Source organism: Rhizopus delemar, genomic scaffold, assembly GCF_000149305.1.
Source record: "Rhizopus delemar RA 99-880 supercont3.15 genomic scaffold, whole genome shotgun sequence".
NCBI classification, from domain to species: domain Eukaryota; kingdom Fungi; phylum Mucoromycota; class Mucoromycetes; order Mucorales; family Rhizopodaceae; genus Rhizopus; species Rhizopus delemar.
In genome coordinates, this window is record NW_027137841.1 from 627,267 (window position 1) to 640,514 (window position 13,248).

The following is a 13,248-nucleotide window of genomic DNA, read 5'->3' on the forward strand; positions in this document are numbered from 1 at the left end:
GGATGAGATGGCTACCGTGTTCAGACCGGTATTAGTGACGGCAGAGGTTGCCATGAAAAGAGCATCGATATAGTCCCATTGTTTATCAGATTGTATATAGAGCATGATGGAACTCAGCAAAGAAAGAAGCAGAATGTACAAATAGTGCAGCTGTATAAAATGGATTCTTTCATTGTAGAATTCATTGACATCTTCCCATATTTTAGATAACATTAGATGATAAAATAAAAAAAGAAATAAAAAAAGATCAAAAGGAGTCAAAACGAGGGAGAGGCAGTAGGGGAGGAAGGGAGACAATACAGATGATAATAATATATTAAAAATAACTTAAAAATGCAAGTTTGATTGTAAACTCTTTCAGTCAAAAAGTAAAAGGAAAAAAAAAAAAAAAAAAAAAAAAAGGGCTGCAGTAAGCTACCTCTACTCTTTATTCTATCGCCCCAATTTTTTTTTTTTTTTTTTTTTTTTTTTTTTTTTCATTAAATGGAAATTGCAAGAATGAATGCCTCTCCTTTTTTTAGATCAAATATCGGCATATATAACTCGGACATATTTCATAATTTTTTTGTTGATTTTATTTAAAAACTATACACAGAAAATATAATTACAACTTGTTCTTTCTACTTCTTTTCCTTCTTCTCTTTCTTTTCCTTCTTCTTTTCCTTCTTTTCCTTCTTTGCTTTCTTGGATGACTTTTCCTCCTCTTCAGTATCAGCAACACGCTTGTTGTTTTCATTTACAGTGTTATCTTTAGCTGCAACATCAAGCACAGTGATCTTGGGAGCCATACCAGCTGCAGCTACTACTTTTTCTGATGATGTACCGAAAACAGGTCCAGGCTCTTTTCCATCCATATTGTTGGCATAATCAACATAGGTCGACTTCCAAACAGCTGGTGTCTCTTCCGTCACTCGACCATATTTGTCTAATTTACCTTCTGTCTTGAGCTTCTTTTTAGCAAGAGCAACAGGTCCCAAACCCCAACGACGAGGGTAGGTATCACGTTCCATGATGACACGCTTTACCTTGGCAACCACACCGTGATCACAGGTAGCCATGACAGCCGTTGTCATCTGTGCATAAGCAAGAGCAATAGCTTCACCCTTTGTTGTCATCAACACGATTTCGTCATTGACTTCAATACCACTTTCGAAACGCAAGAGACCAGGAACCATCAACTTGGCACCGTAACAGATGGCGTTCACAGCACTATCCTTTACAACCACACGTTTATAGTTGGTCAACAGAGATTCCAAGGGACGAATCACTCGGCGAAGGTAGCTTTCATCTTTGGTATTGTCATATAACCATTGGGCATCTAAGACATCATGCATGGTGACAATATCATCCTAAATACGTAATAGATTAGCTTCCACATCTTCTCTCTTCTTTCTTTACATACATTTTCAGAAGTAGTACCCGAACGAACACGACGCAATTCTTGCATATGTCCACCTACACCAAGCAAAAGACCCAAGTGAACACAAAGTGTACGCATGTATGTACCAGCTTCACAAGAGGCCCAGAAGACAGCGAGGTGGCGGTCATTATCAAATTCAAGTAATTTGGATTCATGAATTGTACGAACACGCAATTGACGTTTGACGGCAGAAATGAGAGGAGGACGTTGGAAGAGAGCACCTGTTAAGGTTTCAATAGCCTATCCAGGAACACATCAATTTCTAATAATCTAAGGCTTCACTTTTTTCCACTTACTTGAGATAGTTTCTTTTCGCTTTCAATCGCATCATGAAGACGAAGAATACAAACATATTCTTTACCGGCACCTTGTTGAGACTTGACTAAACGAGTAGCACGATCAACACAGACAATCAAACCACCAGTAACTTTAGGATCAAGAGTACCAGAGTGGCCGGTTTTTTCAACACGAAGGATACGTTTAATCCAAGCTACAACTTCGTGAGAGGAAGGGTTGGCAGGCTATGGGTCCTGTTAGCAAAGTTCTTATCAATATCTCCCTCTGCCCTTTTTACCTTGTCAAGGTTGATGATACCATAGCGAACGTATTCGTTAAGAGGACGTTTTAAAGGAGATGAGCCGCTAGGAATAGGTGTATAGTGGCCGGTACGAACATTGAGTTGATCATAGTTCTATGGATGAATAATAAAGCGTTAAACAAAGTTTTCGTTACTGATAGTTGGATATCTAACCTTTAATAAAAGAGGCCATTTAGAAGTGTCAATGCTGGGTGTTGAAGCAGTAGGCTTGATTGTGTTTTCGTCAACCATAATGTTTTTTATTTTCAGAAAAAAAAAAGAACAGACAGTTTTTGCACCAAATGACTTTCGGGGGAAAAAAGCCACCTGTGATGACTGCTTTACTCAAAAAGTGAGGGTTCTAAAAAAGGCACGCAAAGTGTTTTTCAGGTAAAATGAAAGCTTCAAAGTCAGATTTGATAAGCTTTTTTTTATTTTTTTTAATCAAAATAAACATATTTTATCTACTATAGGGGGGGGGGTGTTATATCGATTATTAATCTAATTTCTATTTAATCATGAGCAAGAACGAAGAACAAGACTGTTGAGAACTGATAACCAAAGTTGTAGCTGAGTTGGGAGAGCTAGAAAAACATGTTAATGATGTTTCGGAGTTAAGAAGGTTGCATGCATCACGTATACTAGGAATGTGTAAAGATGGAAGGTTGTCTGAAACTAAAGAAGAGTTTCTTGAAGGGTTTAACAGCTATGATTCCTCTTTTCCAAGAATAAAAAGATGGTTTAAAAATAGAAAAAAATAGAGACATATATTGTGAAAGCAAAAATAATAATAAAAAATATTTTTTTTACCAAAAAGCTAAATTGATAAACGCTTTGAAAAGTTGAAAAAGACTGGAAGACATTTATTTAAAGACTAAAGATTCTTTTCCATTGCCAATAATCTTTTAAAAAATCATAGAGTGGCGTATTCATTTTTGACAATTTGTCAAACTCACCTTTGAACAAGACTCCATTGTTCTAGGAGTGAAAGTATTCATCTATCAAAGGACTTTCTCTTAACACCGTGCTTCATCTTTTAACAGAAAAGCTCGATTAGATTAAGTAAAGTGAATAGAAGGGAAAGTAGAAGTACTTGCAGTCTTTTCTCCCAATAAAGTTTCTCGCTGTTACAGGCTTGTGTATAAGGGCATTATCTATTTCAATGTATTCTTTTACATCTTCAATTCTCTTTAACTTACAAAACGAACATAATATGGTAAAGAGATTAGTTTTGCCTAGATATCATATGCCTTCGCAGTCAAACTAAAGATGAGTCACCTTCTCAAGAGAGAAAACATGCTCACGATGATTATAATTGGCACTATTAGAGATCTTCATGTTACTGCTTGATTTTTTACCAAAGGGAAAGATGAGAGGCACAGATTGATTTTTAAAGGAAATAGAAATGAAGACGAAACCCTGCAAGAACATATTTGATGAATGCTGAAAGATTAAGTGTATTTAAACTTCTCAATTTGCCATCAAAGTTGAATTATATAACAGAAGGCATTTACAGCGGTGGTTTGATGTCCTCAATAACGGCTTTTTGAACTGTTATGATTGAGAAAGAGGACGCGCCATGCACTGTATCGATGTGAATTCCAAGAACATATGCTGATCCAACACCGGTAGTCAGTCGCTTCAAGCAACAACTCGTTTTATATATTGAGACACAATGCTTATGCCCATAATCGATGCATCCAGAACGGTGTGGAACCCAGAGAGCTAGTTTCGAGAATATATCTAAATCTATTACAAAAAAATTTAAAGGTTCAGGATAGGTGCTAGGATGACGGCTACTTTGATTTACAACAATGATACAAAATCGTAATGATGATCTCACTGGGATCGAAATGTGTACAATCAGTCATTTGAATAGGACCGTGCACTTGCCAGGCCATGCCCTACAGACAATCAGATTTAAAGAACCAATACAACTGTCAATATTTACAGTCTCTTATCAATTGTCATTTCATGCCAAACAGCAGTTATTCGTAATGATATTGAATCTGCTGCTGTATTGTTCCCTTCTATCCCCAAATCATAAGGCAGACAGGTGGCTCCATTCCTTAAATCGCAAGAATTAAAAACAGGTGTAGGTCAACAATTTGAGCCTGCTGTTCAACTTTTAGATGTTGCTTTCTAGATTGCTTATCAACCTAAACAGAGAATCTTTGATGATGTTGCCCTATCATCATGGAAATTTGAACAAGACGAAATATGTTTGAGGAGATCACTAGTCGCAGCAGTCTTCAATTTTTATACTGCTCATAACAATCTGTTAGGCAAACGACAACTGGTACACATAGCTAGTAAAGTGATTCCAATTTAAAAGAAATCCTTAACGTCTGATTACATTATAGTGGAATACGATTAAAGAAACACTATAGTTAACTGCTTGTTACAGTCAAAAGACTTGAAAGAGGCAACTCATTTGCTGATCAAAGCCGAGTGTATCCCTAAAGTGGCTTTATGCATCGAGTACGTATCGAAAATCGTCGATGTTTAAAAGCTGACGCTTGTAAACAAAGAGAAAAAATAGAAGTTTAGCAGATCTAGCACAGTATCCTGATCAATGTTCAAAAATCACAAATACAGAGCCATATCTGAATGTTGAAGAGCTTTACCCATAAAGAATTTAAAGTATTTTAATAAAAGATTATTTATATTCAAGTGTTTCTAGAGTGCATTTACATCCACATCCTGTCATACAGTATACTTGTCTATTCGTCACAAACCAATCCTCCATATGAGACGTATGTCCACCATGTCCGCAGTGTGTACAGAAATTGATGAGACCCTTGACCATGATATGACAATAACTGCATCGAATCACTTTACGTATCTTCCTACACTGAACACAATACTTATCATGACTCGAGAGCTCAGTTCCACATGAGTGACAAGAGACTTGGACATGGTGAGAGACAATCTCTGCGTTATCTGCAGGTTGATAGTAATACATGAATTTCAGCACTTCGGCGCGTTGCTCGAGCAAGTGCCACCGGTAAAGCATATCGGCATATCCCAGACGAAGTACGTCCAACTGAGCCATGCTACCATTGTGGACAAGCGGGATATGGTTGAACTGGCTCAAGAATTTCTCGTCATCAAAGTATTCCAGGTTGGTATACTCTAGTTTGAGTTCTGAAGAAGAAGAGGTGATCAGTTTGCCTTCTTTGTCGTGTAGTGGAGTCGTGGGTGTGGATGAACCTGCAGAGTAGTGGGATCCTAAACTGTTGGCAATCATTTGACGTGCACCAGGTGCAGTGTTGCTCGGGATCTTCAGTTTCTCCCAAGGTCGGTTTAGTCGTGAACTAGAAGTACGTTTGGGCATGATGATTTCGTTGGGGGTATCTGTCAGTCGATCGATCGTAGGTGATAGTTTTCGGTTTTCTGTTTCCAAGAGATAGGAAAGGAAATGGTTGGATTTTGATCCATATGAAGAACTAAAAGGTGCCATAGTAATCTTTTCCGCTAGATCTGCAATAGGTCCCGAATGTGGTCGGTGGGTTAGCTTGTTTGCTTTTAATGAAAAGTAATCTAATTCGATTACGTCTGAAGCTCTTTCTACATGCATTAAAGGCTATACATCATTAGTATTTTTCTGATTCGTTTCTTTGTTATTTCTATTCCTTACCTTGTGAGTAAAAACAGTAGAAGATTCTTTATTTGTTAGGGATTGAAAGGTACAAGATAACATGGCGGCAGTCTGTATGTCGCCAATTCCTATAAAATGATGTATTCTGTATAAAAACAAGTTTAGCTAAAAGAAAAGAAAAACAACTAATATGTCTTACAAATTGCTCACTAGCTTTTGACCAAAAGGATGCATACCCCATTTGACTCTTTTCATTGTCCTTGATATAGCCGTCAGTAATGTGCTCAAAGGTTCAGCTGTCAAATGGGTATCAAATAGGGCTTTAACTTGAGTTGAAGTATCCCCAGCGGCGTTCATCAACTTTTTCATTTTATTATCCAAGGCTTGGTGGCCTTCTCGAACAAGTCTTTCAGGCTCAGGTAATTCTTCAGGAACACAATCACGAAGCATCTCAACGGCAAGATACCAAACTCTATATAGATCAAGCCGACCGTGTTTTTTGCACACCTTTGCATTATGAATACATGAACCTACAGGATCCTTGAATGACAGACTACACAGAAATGAATAAAAAGCGTATAATGAACGTGTTAAACCTACATGTAATCTTTTGCAAGCCAAGGACTATAGGGCATTTTATCCGAGAAATCAACAATCACCACAGTATGGTTGATTCTATCTGTTTTGGGTCCATGATAAATAAGATTATCTCCACTACCCAGTCCATTATTAATGGCCAAGGACTATATCACAAGTTGATTAGTAAAAAAAAAAAAAAAAAAAAAAAAAAAAAAAAAAAAATTGTTTGTTTCATACCTCTGCCTTAAAGTGCATCAGGCTACCATTGACTGTATTTAGATCGTCATCAATATCATCCTGCTCATCATCATACGCATATTCACCAAACGCGCCCCCTGTTCCACCCACAAGCACCGTCGCATTCTTTCCTTGCCGTGACATGGCTGCAATCTCCTTGTATTCTTCAAACTGCTCATATGTCTTTGGATGTCGATAAAAGTCACTATACGTGTTTTCAAAGTATTCACCATTACTTCTTCCACTTTCATGCGACTGATTGTCTTGCTCACTGTCATTCTTTGTCATCGATCGATTGTTATCTCTTACTCTCAAAGTAGAAAAGAAGCAGACCAGTTGACCACTGCCAGAAAAGACACCACCACACAAGCGTGGAAAGGGTACTTTTTCATCTGTACTCTGCTTGGAGGACATGTCAACCATCACCCCTCGCTCACTCGTCATGCTTTCACGTTTCGTACCAAATCTGAAACCGTCACCAAAGGCATCCCAGCCTTGACCAAGCTCGTCATCCGAATCGCCGGCATCAATCGCTGTGCCCTTCCAGTGGTTTGTGTTGTTGTTGTTGTTTGTGGAGGAATCAATCGAATGATTCTCGATTCCGTATTCGGATTCCTGTACATTTTCACCCAGAAGATACCGAATACAGGGTTCCAGACACCATTTCTTTTGTGAGGTATAATTGGATGCAAGCGCAATGAGGTCCTGCGTCATATGCGCACGATAATAGATTGAGATCATGCTGTTCTTGTGAATATCAAACTCGGGTGGGCTGTTGTCGGGATATTGTTGACTGAACCGAATCGTGATTCGTAGCAGGGCATCTCCCGTATCCGACCAAGGTCCATGCAAGGAGATGGTACAGGTGCGTGAGGCTGCATTGATCTTTTCGGTCTTGACACCTACCGAGAGATACTTGTTGAGCACCGTTGACATTTCATCCGCCACAGATTGATAGGAATGTTCCGCAGTCGCATCACGACGCAACTCGCCCGTGGAACTGACCGTCTTGACGTTTTGCATCCACAGCAGGGGATTGATGGTCGAGTACTTTTGTTCCTTGTAGGTTTGTTCGGGTTGAGTGACAGATCGGAAGGGGGTCATGGTAGCACTGGTACTCGGTGTCAAACGCGTGATGCCCATCGTCTTTGGCTCCTCTTCTTCTTCTTGACGAAAAGTACGTGCAGGAATCTTGATCACCGAACTGGACTGGGTTGGTTCGTGGCCGACGAGTTTCATGATTTCCTTTGAGACAGGCCACAATCTCAAATTTTGATCCTTGGACCAAGTGACGAGTTGAAATTCACGATCATCACCGTCTGGACCGTGCATGTTGCCCTTCCACCTCCAGACAAATTCCTTGACTGTGTCCTGATGGCCTTCAAATGCATGAACCGGGATCTCTGCGCATCCTCGATTGTATAATGTCAGCTTTGAGTCACTACCCTGAGGCATAATCAGTACGCCATTGCCAAAGGGCGTATTCCTTGCTCTCCAAATGGGTGTATCGGTCACGATGACTTCTTCTTCTTTTTCAGGCTGATTGATATTCCAAAACTAAAAAAAAAAAAAGATTAGAAAAATGAAAGTGAGGTGTGCTTGAATAATTAACCTTGACTAGTTTGTCAAGACTACAGGTTACGATATCATGATCGTTTTGTCTACTCCAATCAATACCATAAATCTTTTTAGAATGAGCCGTGATGCTTGTCACAGGTACCGCACCTTTCTATGAACAAATTATTTCAATGTGCTTTATATCTATTGATTTGTATGCGTACTCTAATATCCCAAATCTTGACATCTTTATCATGTGCGGATGCAATTAGATATTCGCTTTTTCTATTAAATTTAACTTGTGTTGCAGCAGCTAAAATCATAAATTAATCATTGTCCCTGCTCGTCCTGTGTACTTGTTACCATTCCAAGGTGTAAATGAGTGAGTGGGCCTCATCTGTCTATCTTGATCTTTGAGAGGCTCTCTTAAATCCCATAAATGTACATACGTGTCCACTGAGCAAGTAGAGAGAATGTCTGGATGATGAGGTGACCAGTTGATATCTGAAATGGCTCTTACGTGAGCATGAAATACATGTTCAATCGCTCTTGATCCAGAATAATTCAAGTTCCAAACCAATAATTTTTGATTTGACTATTCATAGGTTAGCATCCTATGCTTGTGCCTGTCTCATCACTTACGGTGGAAGCAACCCAAGATTCTCTTGCTACATGAGGACTCCACTGAACATCAGCTACTTCCCACTTGGACATGTGTGGTACGATTCTTGGAATTAACCAAGGATCTTCAAGATCAATAATAACTAAGCCCTGCCGACTATAGACATGTCAATGTATACATCTATCTCAATCTATATAAGTTACCCTGCTAGCACAACATCTCGAGAAGCAGGACTGATACTCATGGACCCAACTGAATGATGAAATTTTATTTCTAAAGCATCATTAAAGGTATCTGCTGGTTTATTATCTGTTGCTCTATCAGCCAAAGTGGAGAATTGTCGCTTGAAAGAAAACTGTTGTTGAGATAAAACTGTCTTTCTGTCTCTTTTGTTATTGTGAGTGAGTAGGTTGGAATCAGATTTCCTTCTTCTTAAAATGCTTTCTTTATTATTGAATTCATGGGCCATGCTTCTAGTTTTCTACATTAAAAAAAGAAAAGAAAAAAAAAAAAAAAAAAAAAAAGACGGAACCTATTTTTTTTTGCATAAAATGCCCTCTGCTTCAGAAAAAAAAAAAAAAAAAAAAAAAGCTTGGCTGGAGTAAAAACAAGCAAACGCGATTAAATAGGTTTTTTATTCTGTTGATCCAAGACCAATTAAGCACCAAAAAGAATAACTCTTGATTTTATCATCTTCTAACCTTACTTTTCTGTCCAAACTACTGCCATCATCAATATCATCCATAATGTCATCCGCATCAATATCACCCGAAGATACATCCATACGATCATCTCCTGATTTGTAGTTATAAGTCACCAAGAGAGGCAACTGTACATACATACGTATTAGCAATCACCTACAGCGATACGATAGGAAGGCTTACCTTGAACTCACTGGTTTGTTGCTCAGGTACGATTTCTATAACGATACTTGTATAGTTATTCCTCTTTTCATACACACCATCTATATTCATAAAGCTGCTTGGATGTTGACGATGATGACGGGAAGGATACATTTCATCATCGTATTCCATCGTTTCATTGTACGCACCTACCGTAAAATGAGGTGACAGGATGGTCACTCGACCCTTGAATGTGTTAGGTTGAGGTGTAGCTAAGGTGATATTCATCTCTTCATACAAAGGATTAGTGAACTTGAGTACGACCTGAGTAGCGACATTGATTTGAAGCGGCCAATTCTTTTTTGGTAATAAAGTAATATTGGGTATATAATTCCTACAGTCAGATCATTAGCACTCGATGATAGCCTATGGCACGATTTGGTTACATGGCTACTAATTTGATTTTAAATTTGGTTGCTTGAGCCTTTTGTTCTGGTTTGATCAGAATATGTCTACAGTTACGGCATCTTTTGGATCGTTTGATCGCGAGATGAATACGCTGTGGATGTATTTTCCCTAATTCATAAGGTTGGTCATGAAGTTGAGTTGATCTTTGTGTTAATGTTGAGACTATTGAATGATAAGCATACTGTACGTCTTATGATAAAAGCAGTACCTTTGTCTATATTTCTCAAGGTAATCATTGAATCTAACAATTTCAAGTCGTCATCTGGTATCTTCACACTGGGTTCGTATTCTTTGATATCGTCAATCTTTCCTTGCTGTGAGGAGGCGTCGGTGTGGGACCCCATGTATTTGCTAAAGGCGGCTGATGTGTTTGAAAAAGATAAAAAGCTGCTAGGCAAACTAGGTGCTGTGTTCACTCTCAGGTACTTTTCATAGTGCTCTTTCAATTGATCAAACTCCTTTGCATCCGGTAAGGCTTCTTCGTTCTTTTGAAGTTGTACTTTTTGTGATATCAGCATTATGCTTCCTATGTATCATGAGGGACTTACATGCTAAACTGGTGGGCTTTTCAAAAGTCATGCCAATTTCTTGTGAAGTCCAACGACATACATTGCATGCCAAAAAGTAAGGACCACCAGGCGTACTTGAGCTGGAAACTTGTGTTGGTTCCTGAGAGGCAACAACGGATAACGTGTTTTGACAGATAGGGCACTGAAAACAATTACGTGCACATCTATCAAGCAAGTTCTTTTAGTAAATCCTTTCGTTCTCATCCTTCTTTATAAAAACCTATTCTTTTCACTTTTTACACTAGCAGTAGGAACCTAACAAAAATAAGTTTTTCTTTTTCTTTTTTGTTTATATTCAACTAATGTACCTCAAATAGACAGTTTGGACAATAATAAGAAACGATTTCATCCTGTACACATGAAGGACATCGTATATGATGGCAATCTTCACAAAAATACAATCGAGAAAGCGGATAAAGATAGTTTGTCGCTTGTTTTGAAAGTAAGGAAAGTCCCGCAACAGAAGCATCTATACTTTCTGTGCTTTCATTGCTTTCATCTTTTTTGATGGAACAATCGCAGTAATAATCCACATACGGAACTGTTTTATCCATCTTTCTGGTAAGAAAAAAAAAAAAGCAGGACCTTTTTCCCCTTCAAAAGAAAAAAATAAGCTCATTGAACTGAGCTTAAACTTGCTTTCTTTTTTTATGTGACATAGAATTACATTTTATTGTTGTTTCTTTATTTTTTTATGAGGTATAAAAGATCCCTGTTTAAAAACAAGCGTTTGACAATCCTGAGGATTCTTGACGGATATGTTTAGCTGATGAAGTTGATCTTGTATCTTTTGAGCGTACAACTTCATTTTAAACACATCATGTACATAAGCCTGTGTTCCCTTTAGCAAAGACCAGTTCATCCTGAGCTGTTCCTCTACGATGCCCTTGAACTTCAGATGGGGATAAATGCGTGTGGCGGTGTTATGAATGGCAAAAAACATGTGATGATACGTACTCTGATCACAGGCCATTTCTTTGAGACGCTGCAGGGCCTGCAGCAATTCCAAGTTGGTTTCGAGACAGTCCATCAAGACACTCTCTGGCGTGGTGTTTGAATGCAAAAACTGATAGAGGAGCAAGAGTCGTACGGAGTGATAGCAAATGTGTAGATGAAGATGTGGCTGAGATAAGGAGGCATACCATGCGACAAATTGCTCCGTGACCTCATAATATTCGCGTGAAGGGGTCCGTGCCAAGGCAAAGACCTTGCCGGAATGAAGCATATGAATGTACCGTCTCATATAATACGCCAGACATGCAAAGCGATAGACCTCATCCTCTTGGGAGAGGACCTGGATTTGCTCGATGTCCATCCAGGGCACACGATCCGGTAGCAAACAGTCTCGGTTGACCGCCAGACACATCCAGGCATCAATATAGTACCATCGAAACCAGCATCTGAGCACCCCAAGTTCTTGCATAGGCTCCACTCGCCTGCAAAGGTGCTGTAACGCGATCGAGGCCAGTCCACCCCAGGTGCGCTGCTGTTCATAGAGTCGCAAGAGGTTGGAGGTATAGCTTAGGCAAAAATAGGATTGAATGAGATGTATCTGGATGTCATCAAGAAGAACATCATCCATCTTATTTCTCGCTTCTTCATAAAATGCCATAGCTGCTTGCTTGTTGTACGATTTAGAACTGTTCATCATGGTGACTAGCGTGATAGAGGCCACACAATACACAATCGCTCTTGGGGCTCGTCGCCAGTCCTTGATCGCGTCGACGCTCAGAGGCGCCACCTTGAATCCGATACAGCACCAGTGGCGTGTGGCTTGATCGATCAAGACATCCAACAGATTGGAGTTTTCGATATTCATACGGACACAGATCGGAATCCTGAAATTCGTGGTGGATGATACATCAACAAGGTCTTCTTCGGTCGTGGTCAAATCAGGGTGCTTGGATTCCATGGTCTTTAAGGCCAGTTGAAGTTCAGAGAAATTGGAGAATTCAAATGTGATTTTATCAGAAGAGGCATTGTCCAAAGCATGAATTTGGTTTTTTATGAATGAAGAAAATGAAAGAATTTCATTTTTATTCATTTCTGTTCAAGAAAAAAAAAAAAACAAACAAACAAACAAAAAAAAAGGATGTGTGTTTAAATGCAGTTTGTTTCTCCTGAGCTACTTTAATAAAGAAATTTTTTTTTTGGTTTTTGCTTAAATAGGAGCGGGTATTTCTTCTTTTGTAAACGATGACAATCTACTCCTCAAATCTTACTGCTGGGTGTCTTTCTTGTGGTTGCGTTCTCTTCAGTAAGGATGTCTGCAATTCGAAGCACCCGGGTGCTCACTAACGCATTCAGTAAGTAAACAAATACAGATCATTTTGTTTTGTACCTGTCGCATTATCTCTCCTGTTCTTTCCTTCTCGTCTAAAAGTACCAATCCTTTCAACCAACTCCCACAGATGCCCTCTGGGTATCAAGATGCCATTCATACGTACAGGTACATAATCAGGACTGATCGAGACCTCGCGGCGTCTTCTTAAAATAATACCTTGTTCTTGATAGCGCGTGAAGGCATTATTGAGCGTTTCTTTGTTGACCGCCTCAAGATAACTCAGGTCGCCTTGGTAATACAGTGTTTTTCCCATGGCTTGTGTACGTGCAGCAAACAGCTTGCTGTCGATCCAAATCGGCCCTGTCACGGACTGAGACGGAGCGAGTGTGTAAAGACTGATGGCAGCGAGCCAGTAGGATTCAATAAAGGGCCAGATCATAAAACACAAAAAGTCTGTTGGATAGTTTAGCGTCCACTGTGATCATCCTGTGT

General features: G+C 39.2%; 4 protein-coding genes across 4 annotated transcripts; all 4 read right to left on the reverse strand.

The window, feature by feature from the left end:
• Positions 1 to 578: 578 nt before the first annotated feature.
• RO3G_15034 (H/ACA ribonucleoprotein complex subunit 4) lies at positions 579 to 2,249 on the reverse strand (the record flags this gene model as incomplete). Its single annotated transcript, XM_067669618.1, has 6 exons — positions 579 to 585; positions 625 to 1,349; positions 1,403 to 1,660; positions 1,717 to 1,941; positions 1,995 to 2,111; positions 2,172 to 2,249. The coding sequence occupies 6 exons, from the start codon at positions 2,247 to 2,249 to the stop codon at positions 579 to 581; spliced, it is 1,410 nt and encodes a 469-aa protein (XP_067525719.1).
• A 2,407-nt stretch (positions 2,250 to 4,656) lies between these two features.
• RO3G_15035 (uncharacterized protein) lies at positions 4,657 to 8,837 on the reverse strand (the record flags this gene model as incomplete). Its single annotated transcript, XM_067669619.1, has 10 exons — positions 4,657 to 5,583; positions 5,638 to 5,726; positions 5,835 to 6,151; positions 6,199 to 6,341; positions 6,415 to 7,971; positions 8,057 to 8,143; positions 8,196 to 8,284; positions 8,335 to 8,566; positions 8,614 to 8,749; positions 8,797 to 8,837. 10 exons carry the CDS (start codon positions 8,835 to 8,837, stop codon positions 4,657 to 4,659), a joined length of 3,618 nt encoding a protein of 1,205 aa, XP_067525720.1.
• A 390-nt stretch (positions 8,838 to 9,227) lies between these two features.
• RO3G_15036 (uncharacterized protein) lies at positions 9,228 to 10,821 on the reverse strand (the record flags this gene model as incomplete). The annotated part of the gene is made up of 6 exons (XM_067669620.1): positions 9,228 to 9,422; positions 9,478 to 9,829; positions 9,882 to 10,065; positions 10,112 to 10,402; positions 10,452 to 10,636; positions 10,781 to 10,821. 6 exons carry the CDS (start codon positions 10,819 to 10,821, stop codon positions 9,228 to 9,230), a joined length of 1,248 nt encoding a protein of 415 aa, XP_067525721.1.
• A 321-nt stretch (positions 10,822 to 11,142) lies between these two features.
• On the reverse strand, positions 11,143 to 12,516 carry RO3G_15037 (uncharacterized protein; the record flags this gene model as incomplete). Its single annotated transcript, XM_067669621.1, has 1 exon — positions 11,143 to 12,516. One exon carries the CDS (start codon positions 12,514 to 12,516, stop codon positions 11,143 to 11,145), a length of 1,374 nt encoding a protein of 457 aa, XP_067525722.1.
• Positions 12,517 to 13,248: the final 732 nt, after the last annotated feature.